General features: G+C 44.2%; 1 protein-coding gene across 3 annotated transcripts in view; it reads left to right on the top strand.

Moving 5' to 3' along the window:
* LOC137524286 (complement factor H-related protein 1-like) overlaps window positions 1-15,610 on the top strand; it is a 95,755-nt gene that overhangs the window by 65,342 nt on the left and 14,803 nt on the right. For all 3 annotated transcript variants that reach the window (XM_068243974.1, XM_068243971.1, XM_068243972.1), the window contains exons 5-6: window positions 5,599-5,775; window positions 9,008-9,181. In XM_068243974.1, the coding sequence (XP_068100075.1) occupies window positions 5,599-5,775; window positions 9,008-9,181 (351 nt within the window). The remainder of the gene's footprint in view (window positions 1-5,598; window positions 5,776-9,007; window positions 9,182-15,610) is intronic.

The following is a 15,610-nucleotide window of genomic DNA, read 5'->3' as shown; positions in this document are numbered from 1 at the left end:
CAATGGGGAGGCGAACTTTGAAAGTTTAAAAAAATTCTATCAACTGGAAAAATGATAGAAAACATGTTTCAAAAGCTCTAATACCTGGAGCCACACCTAATTGAGTAAAATACACATCACTGCTGGAGGACCCGCCCACCCTCCCTCCTCCTAGCAAGGTCCTTTATACCATTTGCCTGCCTACACTAATTAGTTATGGGACAGCTGCTACACACTCTGCTAGGGAGATTTTAATTGGCCTCCACCCTCCTCCCGGAGGGAGGAGGGTCTCTTCTGCCAGGGAATTATACTATTTTAAAAACCAGTATACATCATACCATAGCTGGGAATACATACATGAGTATACATCATACCATAGCTGGGGATACATACATGAGTATACATCATACCATAGCTGGGAATCAAACCCAGATCTCACTGTGTGGTGGGCACGTCACCCTAAGCACTGTACCACTACAGAAGTAAGTAAAGCTAGCCTAAAATTTAACATTTATGCTCAATGCAATAGAACCATTAGGTTGCTTAAAGGAGAACTGTAGTGAGAGGTATATGGAGGCTGCCATATTGATTTCCTTTTAAGCTATACCAGTTGCCTGGCAGCCCTGCTGATCTATTTGGCTGCAGTAGTGTGAATCACACCAGAAACAAGCATGCAGCTAATCTTGTCAGATCTTACAAAAATGTCAAACACCAGATCATACCATAGCTGGGAATCGAACCCAGATCTCACTGTGTGGTGGACACGTCACCCTAAGCACTGTACCACTACAGAAGTAAGTGAAGCTAGCCTAAAATTTAACATTTATGCTCAATGCAATAGAACCATTAGGTTGCTTAAAGGAGAACTGTAGTGAAAGGTATATGGAGGCTACCATATTGATTTCCTTTTAAGCAATACCAGTTACCTGGCTATCCTGCAGATCCTCTGCCTCCAATACTTTTAGCCCTAGACCCTGAACAAGCATGCAGCAGATCTGGTGTTTGACATTTTTGTAAGATCTGAAAAGATTAGCTGCATGCTTGTTTCTGGTGTGATTCACACTACTGCAGTCAAATAGATCAGCAGGGCTGCCAGGCAACTGGTATAGCTTAAAAGGAAATCAATATGGCAGCCTCCATATACCTCTCACTACAGTTCTCCTTTAAGCAACCTAATGGTTCTATTGCATTGAGCATAAATGTTACATTTTAGGCTAGCTTCACTTACTTCTGTAGTGGTACAGTGCTTAGGGTGACGTGCCCACCACACAGTGAGATCTGGGTTCGATTCCCAGCTATGGTATGATGTATACTCATGTATGTATCCCCAGCTATGGTATGATGTATACTCATGTATGTATTCCCAGCTATGGTATGATGTATACTGGTTTTTAAAATAGTATAATTCCCTGGCAGAAGAGAAAGGTAGAAGGGTGGAGGGAGGAGGAGGGTGGCCAATTAAAATCTCCCTAGCAGAGTGTGTGTAGCAGCTGTCCCATAACTAATTAGTGTAGCCAGACAACTGAGTCAAATGGTATAAAGGACCTAGCTTGAAGGGAGGGTGGGCGGGTTCTCTAGCACTGAAAGCAGTGTGTTTGACAGTGAAATGGAGGCTAAAAATTTTGCTCAATACAGCATTATGGGGCGAATCGAATCTTCCGCAAAAGTTCGCCTGATGCAGGCGAACGCGAACCCCCAAAGTTCGCCTGGAACCGTTCACCGGCGAACCGTTCGGCCCATCTCTAGTGGTAACTATCACTTCTGAGGCACAGGGATCTTACCGGCCTGAATTACGGGGAATCTAACGGTTTCATTTTGTAACATCACTCAACCTCCCTGGCGGTAAGCCCGTGCTGAGCACGGGCTATGCCGCCGGGAGGCACCGCTCAGGCCCCGCTGGGCCGATTTGCATAATTTTTTTTTTGCTGCACGCAACTAGCACTTTGCTAGCTGCGTGCAGTGCCCGATCGCCGCTGCTACCCGCCGATCCGCCGCTATACGCGTCGCCGCAGCCGCCCCCCCCCCCCCCCTAGACCCCGTGCGCTGCCTGGCCAATCAGTGCCAGGCAGCGCCGTGGGGTGGATCGGAGTCCCCTTTGACGTCACGACGTCGATGACGTCGGTGACGTCATCCCGCCCCGTCGCCATGGCGACGGGGGAAGCCCTCCAGGAGATCCCGTTCTTTGAACGGGATCTCCTGATCTCCGATCGCCGGCGGCGATCGGAGGGGCTGGGGGGATGCCGCTCAGCAGCGGCTATCATGTAGCGAGACCTCGTCTCGCTACATGAAAAAAAATAAAAAAATTTAAAAAACGTATTTGCTGCCCCCTGGCGGATTTTGACAAACCTCCAGGAGGGTTAAATATTCTGGAGCCAGCAGAGAACTGAGACTGTCTTTCATCTTAAATTAACTTTTAAACAAAGGAACTTTCTTGGACTTTTACAAAGGACTCATACTTCTCCCCCCCTAAAAAAAAAACAAAGTATTCATTTTTTTCATTTTCTGCTTTTTATCTCATATTCTGGCTACTGTATTCATGATTTTTATTCATAATCATTTTTCTGTAGATATTAATTATATTCCATCTATATATATAAAATTGGATGTATGTGTGTATGTGTGTGTGTGTGTGTGTGTGTATGTGCTGCGATCACTCGAAAACGGCTTGACTGATTTGAATGTAACTTGGTATACAGATCCCTTACTACCTGGGATGATATGTTCTGGGGATCTCGCATCCCCCCTGCACACATGGGCGGAGCTACAAACAGCAAATCAGATTTCACCAATTCATGTCAATGGAAAAAATGGAAAAGGCTGCCATTCTCACAGTAATAAAGCCAGAGTCCCCACACTTGGCACAGTTGGTCGCTTGGTGACCGAGGTTACAAATCCAGGAAAAGTGGGCGGAGCATAAAACAGCCAATCAACTTTCAGCCATTCATTTTGAATGGGAAAATGTAAACTGCAGCCATTTTTAGACTGTTAACGGCAGGGTTCTCAAACTTGGCACACTTGGTCACTGGGTGACTGGGACTAATATTCAGGAAAGTGGGTGGAGCCTACAGCAGCCAATCAAAATTCACCTTTTGATTTTCAAGGGGAATATTTACATTGCTGCCATTCATACACTCTTAATGGCAGAGGCCTCAAATCTTGTACAGTCAGTGACTGGGAGACTGGGGTTTAAATTCTGAAAAGGGAGTGGGCCAAAAACATCCAATCAGATTTGTTTAATTTCAATGGTAAAATGCAACTTATTGATGTCCCCAGCTCATAAACTTGCTCATTAAGTGACTATGTCAAGGTTAGAAATAGTGGGGAGAGCCAAAAACAACTAACTTTTTTACATGGGAAAATATAAATTGCAGCCATTCTTACACTGTTAATGGCAGGGTTCTCAAATTTGACACAGTTGGTCACTGGGGGACTAGGAGTAAAATTTGGAAAAGTAGGTGGGGCCTACAAGAGCCAATCAAAATTCACCTATTGATTTTCAAGGGGAATATTGAAACTGCTGTCATTCTTACACTGTTAATGGCAGAGGACTCACACCTGCTACAGTCGGTCATCAAGTGACTGGGGTTCAAATTCACTAAAGGGGTGGAGTCACAAACAGCCAATCAGATTTGCTTTTCTGGATAAACTGCTTCCATTCACACAATTTTGATGCCTGGAACCCTAAAGCTCACAAACGTGGTCATTGAGTAGTTACTGTGTGTCAAGGTTACAAAAGTGGGTGGAGTAAAAAAAAATCTCCTGTTGATTTTCAAAGGGAATATTTAAATTTCTGCCATTTTTACACTGTTAATAGCGGATGCCTCAAACCTGGTACAGTTGGTCATTGAGTAACTGGTTATCAAATGCTGGAGAGGGGTGCAGCCACAAACAGCCAATCTGATTTGTTTAATTTCTATGGGAATATACAAATTATTGATGCTAAAGACCCCAAAGCTCACAAACTTGGTCATTGAGTGTTTGTGCGTTAGGGTTAGAAAAAGTGGGTGGAACCAACACCAGTCAAATACATACCCGGGAAATGCCGGGTCATCAGTGGGTGGAGACAAATACACATTTCACTGAGAAAATGTAAACTGCAGCCATTCTTACACTGTTAATGGCAGGGTTCTTAAACTTTGCACAGTTGGTCACTCAGTGAATGGGATTAATATTCAGAAAAGTGGGTGGAGCCTACGAAAGTGAATAAAGCTTCACCTATTGCTTTTCAAGGGAATATTTAATTGCTACCATTCTTGCACTGTTAATGGCATAAACCTGGTACAGTTGGTCATTGGGTGACTGGGGTTCAAATTCAGAAAAGGGGGTGGAGCCACTAACAGCCCATCAGATTTTTTCATTTCAATGCCAATTATTGATGCCAAAGACCACAAAGCTCACAAACTTGGTAATTGAATAATTGTGTGTTAGGGTTAATAAAAGTGGGTGGAGCCAACACCAGCCAAATACATACCTGGGCAACGCCGGGCAATCAGCTAATTTGTTAATAAAATAACTAAAAGTCATTTTATGGCTATTTACCGGATTTGAGTACCACAGAGCACATTCTTGCCTTAATCAAGATAACACTACCCTAAGAAGCCACATCGGCCTCAATTTACTAAGATCATGCTGGAGATAATAAGGCAAGAGAAAACTTACCTCCACACAGTGAGAAAGTTATCTTATCTCTTCATTTTTTAAGTTACCTCCTCTGTAGTTAAGTTACCGCCTCTGTAGTTATTTTCACACGCAGTTAATTAACAGCCTGTCTTTAACCTTAGAATTCTGGAGTTATTTTAAGGATTGAAGAGTTAACGTAAAGACAGAAGAGTTCACTTTAGGTTTTCCTGAGGTAAAATAATTCCTGAATACTACATGCCTCATCACTATGGTGATAACTCTAGAAGTGTAAAAGACAGGAGATAAGCTTAGTGAATTGAGGCCATTGTTTCAATCAGGTTGTGCTAATCATTTTTATCCGCAGGCTTAGAATAGTCAGAAGAGACATATTACCATTACAATTGAAAAGTGATGGAAGCTTAACCATAAGAGTGTGCGTAGTAAAGAGTTTTTTTTTTCACACTTTTCCTCCTGGCCTGTCTGTTCACCCAATTCCAGATGCACCTGCAGATTGGGAGGTATTAAGCAATCTGACAAGTAGGGGGCTGGTGACACATATTGACACCTGTTGAAAACTTTATTTCTTTTATATAATTTACCATCCCTCCTTGGTTGCGCCTAACTCTAAGAAACCACATGATGGTGCCTAAACCTATGGCCTTAAGACCTCCCACCGGTGGTGCCCAACACTAAGAAACTCCCCTGGTGCCTAAACCTTAGACTCCCTCCACCCCCCATCCCCCCCCCCCCCGTGCTAAGCCTAACCCCCTAAACCTACCTCCCCCAATCCTTAACCCGCCCTGCCGTAAAGCCACAATATGCAGCAAGGAAGCTAAATATCAGCATCGGCAGGCGCCTGATTAGCACTAGCAGCAGTGACAGCATCATGGGCATTGGGGCTTGCAGAAATGCTAATGGCCTGATAGCTATGCCTTTGGGTTACTCACACGGTACCTTTTTTATGTATTTATTTTTAATTATTTTATTTTTTACTTGTAGGTGTCTGTAGACCCCCAGCAGAAATTTCAAATGGCAAACTTAGAGAACAGACAAAGACAAAATACTTACCAGGTGACCGTGTGTTTTACGATTGTGACCCCGGATATACCACTGGACCGGCCAATATAGATTATATCACTTGTGAGGATACACGGTGGACAGATCTCGCATGCAGAAGTAAGTTCTCAATGATGTGCCATACATGAAAAGTTCTTTGAAGTCATCTCCTTTTTCCAATTTTAGAGGATTTTCTGGAAGTCCATTTGACAGGTACATAGGCATTAAAGTAGGGATGGTCAAAAGTGCCGATTTTGGATTCTGCTGGAAACTCTGATTTCTGTGAATACTGGTTACCGATTCCACATATTTCCCCCCAAATCATAATTTCCAATTCTGATTTATGCGGAAAGGTGTTTTTTTGCCATTTTTGTTAAAAAATGCATATCATTTTAAGTAGGTCACCACTGAGGGTTTTTTTTCCCCTTAAGGACCAGACCAATTTTCACCTGTCAGTGGTCCTTCCTTTCATAAGTCAATAACTTTATTACTACTTATCACAACAAATCAATCTAAATCTTGGTTTTTTTTCACCACCAATTACGTTTTCTTTGGGTGGTACATTATGCTAGGAATTATTTTATTCTAAATGCATTTTAATGGGAATAATAAAAAAATGGAAACATTTATTATTTCTCATTTTTTCAGCCATTATAGTTTTAAAATAAAATGTTCTACTGTGAATAAACCCCACACATTTTATTTGCTCATTTGTCCTGGTTTTTGCAATGCTTAAAATATTTCTAGTACAATGTATGGCGCCAATATTTTATTTGGAAATAAAAGTGCATTTTTTTTAGTTTTGCGTCCATCGCTAGTTAAAAGCCCATATTTACAAAAGTAACAGTAATATACCCTCTTGACTTAAATATTAAAAAAGTTCAGTCCCCAAGGTAACTATTTATTTTTTCTTTTATTTTAAAGCAAAAGTTTTATTTGGGTAACTATGGGAGATTGAGGGAGGTAAGGGGCTAATTTTAAATGTATGTGTATGTCATTTTATTCAAATAAATGTATGTGGATGTAATTTTACTATTTGGCCACAAGATATCCTCACTCATTATCTACCTGAGCATACTATTAGTACGCTAACAGGAAGTAATGTGTGTATGTATTACTTTCAATGATCGTATGTATTACTTTTACAATGATCGCACGCTGGGGATCATTGAAATGATATATAGATATAATGCTCTTAGTGCAGCAAGTAGTTTTTCTTTTTCTTTTTTGTGGAATCCGCTATATTTTGCAGATGTCCGCTATTATGTGGACATCCTTAACCACTCTACGACATATTACCGCAGATTGGCGGCCACAGAGTGGCTCCCCCAGGACTGCCTAATGCTGATCGGCATCAAGTCCTGGGGCAGAGATTAGCGGGGATTGCATGCAAGCTGTTAAAGCTGCAGTGTGCTGAATTGTAAAAAAAATGGCCTGGTCACTAGGGGGGTGTAAGCCTGTGCTCTCAAGCAGTTAACACACTACAAAATGATCTTATTTGCCAAAAACTTCAGAGTCGGAAATATTGGACCACACAGAGAATGCAAATGTTTTCCCTGGAAATTGAAATACTGAAGAGATTTTAGACCAATCACAAGACTCAGATACTACCGTGTTTCTCCGAGTCTTGTGACTGGTCTCAAATGTTCTTGGTATTCTGATTTCCATGGTATGCAGAGTTTAATCTGGGAAATCCGAATACCACAGACATTTTTGACCAGTCACAAGACTCAGAAAAATTTGGTAGCATCCGAGTCTTGTAATTGGTCTACAACTTTTGCAGCATTCTGATTTCTGCAGAAATATTCTGCATGCTGTGATTGGCCAAATGCTTCCTGGTTCTGTGGTTGGTCAAAAATTTCCGAGTTGCAGGAATGCAGCATTTCCGCGGCATTCCAATTTCTGCAGGCAATTTCTGATTAGCCGATTTTCAATTGAAACTCAGAAATCAGTATTCAGAGGAAATGTTCCGACCATCCCTACATTAACCACTTAAGCACCACAGGCTTAAGCCCTCCTAGTGACCATGCCATTTTTACAAATTAGGCCACTGCAGCTTTGAGGGCTCACTGCAGGGTCGTACAACTCAGCACAAAAATGATTCCCCCCTTTTTCTGCCCACCAACAGAGCTTTCTGTTGGTGGGCTGTGATCGCTCCCACAATGTTTCTTTATTTATTTTTTTACAAATATTGTTTATTTTTCCAATTGATTTCACTATTTTTAAAATTACTTTTCTAACCCACCCTCCTTCCCACCACCAGCCAATCAGCGTGATCAGCTTTCATAGGCTTCAGCCTATGACAGCGGATCGCTTTTATGCCGCCCAGGGGGACAGCTGTACAGCGCTGCTGGAGATCGCAGTGCTGTACAGAGTAAATAGACAGCGGTTTCGCTGTCTAACAGTGTCCTAGCGGCTATTGCCCCTGGAAGACTGATGGCGGAGCTCCATCATTCAAGCGGAGATGCGTGGGCAACAGCGCACAATCTCCTGCAAAACCCCATCCCAGGTCTTCACGCCAACTGGCATGGAACAGTCCTGGGGCTGCCGCCATGTTCACGCTGTTGGTAAAGTGGTTAGTGGATAGAGGACTGTGCCAATAGTGATATGTGATACAGCCATTCACGAGAAATTCCCTTTGGCAAAGTCACAGTGATCCCTCCAGCAAACATTGAGCTGGCAGCAGAGGGAGTATTCCCATCTAGTAACAGCTCTCACTCTGTAGCTCCTCTCTGTGCTGTTGAAAGATTAATTGTTTGTGGTAATCACTGCAGCACTGCAATAACACTGATTTGTATATAAGTATTCTTATGAGATTTAACCAGTTCCCATGGTGAGGACAGTATATTTACGCCCAGCAGGACTTCAGTTTCTGCACAGGGGTGTAGATATTCGTCTTTTGTGGAAGCCGCATGCGAATGCGTAGCAGGTGTGCGCATCGACTGAGCCTGTTACCGGGACTCACCGCTGCTGAGCGGCAGACCGCGGGAGGACGGCATGGGACTTAGACGTGTTTATGGGGTGGGAGGAAGCCCTGGGTAAGTATGAGAGCTTTAGTTTAATTGATCTCTCTGAGTTTCTTTTAGTACCACCAACAATACCTGTTTTTCAAGCAATTGTTTATATGCACTGGTCGGTTAATGAGCGTCTCAGTTATATGGATTAAGCACGTACGCGGATGTTCACAAAATATGTGGTATCAGTGGAACCCGAACACCTCCTTATCCAAATAACATAGCTGTAACTGAGCTGAATATTACATGTGTTCATTTAGCCATTCTTGTACAATGCTCAGAAATAGAGAAAAACAATTCAAACTATAATTCATATGTTTTTGTGTGTGTGTCTTCAGAGAACTGTGAGGCTCCACCAGTGGTACCTAATGCAGAAGTCGCAGGAAGTATAAACTCAACCTATAAATCAGGTTCTTCAGTGAAGTATCAGTGTGTAACCATCTATACACTTGAAGGCAATGGAAAGATCACATGCATAAATGGAACTTGGGAAAAGATGCCGATTTGTCGAGGTAATGTTATTTAAATTTCACTTTTGTACATTTTATTTATTTTTTTAATATTATTATTATTATTATTATTTGAATAATAAGTGCACACATGCTTAACTGGCCATGTAAATATTTCCCCAAAAATTACAAAATAATATTTATGCAGGCCATGTGTTTGTTGTTGAGGAGGTCTCTTATGAAGCGTTGTAAAAACAGTGCCGGAGATTTGGGCGCAGCCGGCGCCCCCACAGACTGTAATAGGAATTACGGCTAGTGAGTAATTTGGGCACCGACTGAAGACGGAGCACAAATTACTATAAAAACACTGTTATTCAACCGCCAGCAATAACTGGAAGCCAAATGACATCTATCTCCACTATCCACGGTGACCTGGAAGGGAAAGGTACAGGTAGTCCCCAACTTACAAGTGACCCGCCCATACGAATGCCCGCTGATGCACCGCGATGACATCAAAAAGTCAGGGACTACCTCTTTTGCCCCCTCTCCTAAAGCAGAGTATGCTCAGCAGAAGCCGCAACTAGTCTCACCTCTTCCATGGCGGCCCCGGGCCAATCAGCAACGTCCTCTCTCCCTTCACCGTTCCTCCCAGCGACCTGTATTGCCCAGCGTGAGTGTACATTATTTTTAGGTAGTATAAAGTATAGCGAATATATAGTATATAGGATAGAATAATGTTAGTGTACAGAGTAGCACGATTATACTTAGGGCTCGATTCACTAAGTGGTGCTAACCTAGTTAGCACGCCTAAAGGGTTTGGGCATGCTAACTAGGGTGTTAAGCAGTAAGCAAGCCCAGAGATCGCGCGCTGTGCGGTGTGCTAAAGATGTCGCACAGTGCGACATTAACGTTGCACCCTTTGTGCGCTAATTCGCCTTCGCGTGAGATGTGGCCCTCAGTGCCCTGGAAATGTCGCACCTGATGCACCTAAAGGGTTGCATTCTATGCCCCTTAAAAAAGTCGCATGGTACTGTAAATAACATGGAATTTTTTAGGCACACCGAGTGCCATTGAAAGAACTTTGTGCATGATGCCATGTTTTCGGTGCGCAATGCAAATTTTTACACATGATTTGACATTTTACACGCGACTCAATAGTTTACACGCGATGCAAAGTTTTACATGCACAAAATGGGCTTTTCACAGCCGTGCTAACAGATAGCACCGGTTAGTGAATCAAGCCCTTAGTATACTTTAGAATATGCAGTATATAGGTAGAAAGTTAGTATACAGTGTGTACAAAGATAGAGAACAATCACCAGCATAAACTGCACACTGCTCAATCTAACAAAAAACAATGGACTGGCACAATCCTATTACTATTCAGATGTTTTATTTGGAAAATATTAAATACTAGCCAAGGCGCGGCGTAGCATACACCGCATAAGGGGGTAGAGGGCAGGAAGGGGGTATTGGGCACAGTGGCGGGGAGGGAACCCCCTCACCTGGGTTCCCATGTGCGCTCCCCCTGCAGCTTAAGCTCAGCCGGACCCCCCTCCCTCACCTGGGTCCCCCATGTGCACTCACCCTCCAGCTTAAGCTCAGCAGGACCTCCCTCCTTTACCTGGATCCCCCATGTGCGCTCCCCCTCCTGCTTAAGCTCAGCAGGACCTCCCTCCTTCACCTGGATCCCCCATGTGCGCTCCCCCTCCTGCTTAAGCTCAGCAGCAGCCGCCACTATTAGTAAGAGGCAGTGGGCGGGGATGCCTCACCTCTTCCACGTTCCAGCGTGCGTTCCACTGTCGTCACTTCCTGCAATGCTACCCACTGTATTGGAGTAATTTGCCTTTTTAAAACAGAAGGAAATCTGCAATAATTCAGCTATAAGTGAACAGTTGTGGTTACCCACAATGCACTGCAACTAAATATGCAAATTATCCTTTTTCACCCTTGGTAAGCCAAGCAAGCATCCAGAACCGCTGGTGTATAGCAAACCTATAGCTTTAAATTTTAAACAGTCATATCAACCCCACATGTAGACAGCCTGTTTTGGACTTTTGGTCCTCATCAGTACTTGGCAGGGATTGATATTAGTGTTGTCTGGATCATGAACGATTCGGATATTTGATCCGAATCTCTTTTGTGAGTTGAATCATCTGGATCACCAAAATGAATGATTCGGATCAAAAAAGGGGCGGGGCCAGGAGCAGCACGCCCCCCTCTCAGCGGGCAGCAGGGTCCTGGAAGCAGAGCAGAGATGGATCGCTCTGTTGGAGGGGAGCCAGCCTTGCAGGGACAGGTAGATGAGAGAGAGGGGACATCGGTGCCACTGCCAGATATGTGTAGAGCACACTGGCTGCAATGTGCTGCTGATTTTAGGCTGTCTGTTTTGTAGTGTCGCATAGTGAACAAATGGGAAAGTTTTGGCTCTGAAGCACAGGTGCTGGGCTACAATGACAGGCACTGTGATTGCTGTGCAATATGATCCTCCTGCACTCTGCTCTAAACAGCTGCACTTCACTTCTCCCTACATTTATGAGGCGTGTTGGAGGTGAAAACAGGACACATTGGGGTGGGGAATGCTTTCTTTCACTGTGAGCATATGATTGCAGCATGTGGGTAATGTGTGCAAAAAACATTTCTGCTCTCTGCTCACCCCTCTTAGTCCACTTCCTCTCTTCTCTGTCCGTCCACCCCCTCCCCTTCTCTGTCCGTCCACCCCCCTCCCCTTCTCTGTCCGTCCACCCCCCTCCCCTTCTCTGTCCGTCCACCCCCCTCCCCTTCTCTGTCCGTCCACCCCCCTCCCCTTCTCTGTCCGTCCACCCCCCTCCCCTTCTCTGTCCGTCCACTCCCTCCCCTTCTCTGTCCTCTGCAGGGAAAGTCCTGTCCTGCTAGTCACTTTACCCCCAAATGCTTCCCTAGTAAAAATGATTCGAGATTCGGATCAAAGATCCGGATCTTTTCAATGATCCGATTCAAATCATCCGAATCATTGAAAGGATCCGAACTTTCCATCTCTAATTGATATGGCTGAAAAAAAATCTATTAACCCTTCACACTCTCGCATGCAAATGTTCAAACAAATGCATTCACAGATTCACTCATTGACGTGGATGTATGAGATAGGGCTTGGACCAGTACAACAGAGTAACCAAGCAGCTGAGGGTGACCCAAACCACTCGGAATGTATAGGGGGATAAAAGGGACCAAAAAGACCTCCTACTAAAAAAAAAACAAAGCTTGGTTACCCACAATGCACTGCTACTAAATATGCAAATTATCCTTTTCACCCTTGGTAAGTCAAGCAAGCATCTAGAACCGCTGGTGTATTAGTGTTGTCCGGATCATGAACGATTCGGATCTTTGATCCGAATCCTTTTTGTGAGTTGAATCATACGGATCATCACAGTGAACGATTCGGATCACAGTGGAAGAAACAGGAAGTGCAGCGAAGAGTTAGGGATGGAGTGAGAGAGGCAACTCCTCCCAGCTGAGCTCACTGAGGGATCAGGTTACAGGCACCACAGGCAGCAGCTCTTGGTTACAAAGTTAACTCCTTGTCTCACACATATCACTGCTGGCAATGTGTACTACTACTCACACACCAAATACCACTGCTGGCAATGTGTACTACTACTCACACACCAAATATCACTGCTGGCAATGTGTACTACTACTCACACACCAAATATCACTGCTGGCAATGTGTACTACTACTCACACACCAAATATCACTGCTGGCAATGTGTACTACTACTCACACACCAAATATCACTGCTAGCAATGTGTACTACTACTCACACACCCACTATTAGGCCCAGTGCACACCAAAAACGCTAGCAGATCTGCAAAATGCTAGCATTTTTTGAAACAGATTTTCAAAGCAATTCTAGGCATGTTTAGAGACGTTTTCTAAACATGCCTAGTGGTTTTAGGAGCGTTTTCGGGTAGCAGATTACACATATTGTTACGGGCCCATTCACACCTACAATCGCAAACCACCGGCGATTACCGCTGGCGTTTTGCGGGAGTGATTTTCCCGCGATTAACACGGAAAAATCACTGGACTTTGCGGCGGTTTTGGAGCGATCGTGATTAGCGTGCTTAGCGCGCTAATCACAATCGCTAAACGCAAATCGCCGGCAAACTGCTGCATGAAACGCGTTTGCGGTTATCGCTAACTGCAAACGCGGCAGTGAGAACACTGCCATTTGCAACAATGTGTCGCGGTTTTTACTAAACCGCTAGCGGTTTGCCATGAGTGGGAATTGCGCGATTCCCTCTCAGGTGTGAATGGGCCCTAAAAGCTGTTACTGAACTGCTTCTGTAACAAAAACACATGGCAAACCGTTCTGATGTAGCGTTTTCCAGAGCGGTTTGCGTTTTTCCTATACTTTACTTTGAGGCAGAAACACTTCTGCAAACCGCAAACGTGCTGCAGGACCCAGGTTTGCAGTTTGCCTCAAACCTCAAACCGCTGGTGTGCGCCATCCCATTGAAATACATTAGCCAAGCGGTTTCACTGGCAGATGCGGTCGGCGGATCGCTCCTAAAAATAAATAAAGCTCTGATTTACAGAATATCCAGCATGCTCAGGGAGAATCACATGGGCAGGTCATAAAATGTTGACTTAAAGGACATCCGAGGCCAAAATGACGAAAATGACACTTTACCTTTTTATCTGCAGAATCCACAGAGGACGCCCTCCGCGTCCTCTGCTCCGTACCGCCGTCAATCTAGACCTTTTAGTTCCCCCAGGGCTTGTCCCGACTCCACCGAACGGGTCGCATCCATTCTACCCCTAAGATGGCCGCCGCCTTGATCCGCGGCTGCGCAGTACGCTTTGCCGCGAGTGCGACTGCGCAGCCTTTAGCCCGCCTCCAGCCGCGCCTGACGTACACTTCAGGAGGATGCCGGGAACCACTACGCGGCTGGAGGCAGGCCAAAGGCTGCGCAGTCGCACTCGCGGCAAAGCATACTGCGCAGCCGCGGATCAAGGCGGCCATCTTAGGGGTGGAATGGATGCGACCCGTTCGGTGGGGTCGGGACAAGCCCTAACTAAACTAAAAGGTCTAGATTGATGGCGGTACGGAGCGGAGGTCGTGGAGGGCGTCCTCCATGGATTCTGCAGATAAAAAGGTAGTGTCATTTTCGTTATTTTGGCCTCGGAAGTCCTTTAACTCTGGGGGTGATAAGGCCCCTTGCTTGCTAAACCTTTCTCTTTAGGTGGGGAAAGGTTATCTTATCATTCTGCACAAGTCTACATATCATGTCTTTAAACAGAACTAAAAGTAAAATATATCAAAGAAGTTGACACATAGCTTGCCTTGAACTGAATGTACAGTGCAGGGAAAGTCCCGTCCTGCTAGTCATTTCATCCCATCTGCTTCACTAGTAAAATGATCCGAAAATTCAATTCAAAGATCCGGATCTTTTCAATGATCCGATTCAAATCATCCGGATCATTGAAAAGATCCAAACTTCCCATCTCTATGGTGTATAGCAAATCTATAGATTTAAAGAGAAACTCCAACCTAGAATTGAACTTTATCCCAATCAGTAGCTGATACCCCCTTTTACATGAGAAATATAATGATTTTCACAAACAGACCATCAGGGGGCGCTGTATGACTGATTTTGTGCTGAAACCCCTCCCACAAGAAGCTCTGAGTACCGCAGTACTCTGGGCAAACTGCCACAATGTAACAATGTTCACAGACAGGAATTAGCTGTTTACAGCTGTCTCTAACAGCCCAAACAGCTAGGAGCAGCTGCATAACCTGCCCACAGTAAAAATGTCACCATGTAATACATGTCAGAATGTGAATCTGTGAGAGGAAAGATTTTACAATGAGCAAACACTGACTAAATCATTTATCCATAATTATGGTAAAAAATGAAGCACTTTTTTTTACTACATTATTTTCACTGGAGTTCCTCTTTACATTTTACACAGTCATATCAAACCCACATGTGACAGCCTATTTCTGACTTTTGGTCCTCATCAGTCCACAGCAGCAATTGATATGGCTGTATGAGATAGGGCTTAGACCAATACAACAGAGTAACCAAGCAGCTTGGGGTGACCCAAACTACTAAGAATGTATAGGGGGATAAAAGGGACCAAAAAGCCCTCCTACTAAAAAAAAAAAAACAAAGCTTAGTGTAAATTGCCTTCTTAAAACAGAACCAAATCTGCAATAATTCAGCTATAAGTGAACATTTGTGGTTACCCACAATGCACTGCTACTAAATATGCAAATTATCCCTCTTCACCCTTGGTTTGATATGGAACTACTTCTTCTTCTTGCTTGGACCAGCCCCTTCTTCTTGCTTGGACCGACCCTGGGGGCAGGGCGCTACTTCTTCTTCTTGCTTGAAGGTTGAGGCACTTACTCTATTATATATATAATGATCTCATATAGAGAATGGTACAGTACCACATTCCAGCTTGCTGTGTTATATCAGAAGCCCACTCCCCCACCAATTAAT

The sequence above is a fragment of the Hyperolius riggenbachi genome, chromosome 7, assembly GCF_040937935.1.
Source record: "Hyperolius riggenbachi isolate aHypRig1 chromosome 7, aHypRig1.pri, whole genome shotgun sequence".
In the NCBI taxonomy this organism is placed as follows: domain Eukaryota; kingdom Metazoa; phylum Chordata; class Amphibia; order Anura; family Hyperoliidae; genus Hyperolius; species Hyperolius riggenbachi.
Note: the sequence above shows the minus strand (reverse complement) of the source record. Positions and strands in the feature narration are given on the sequence as shown.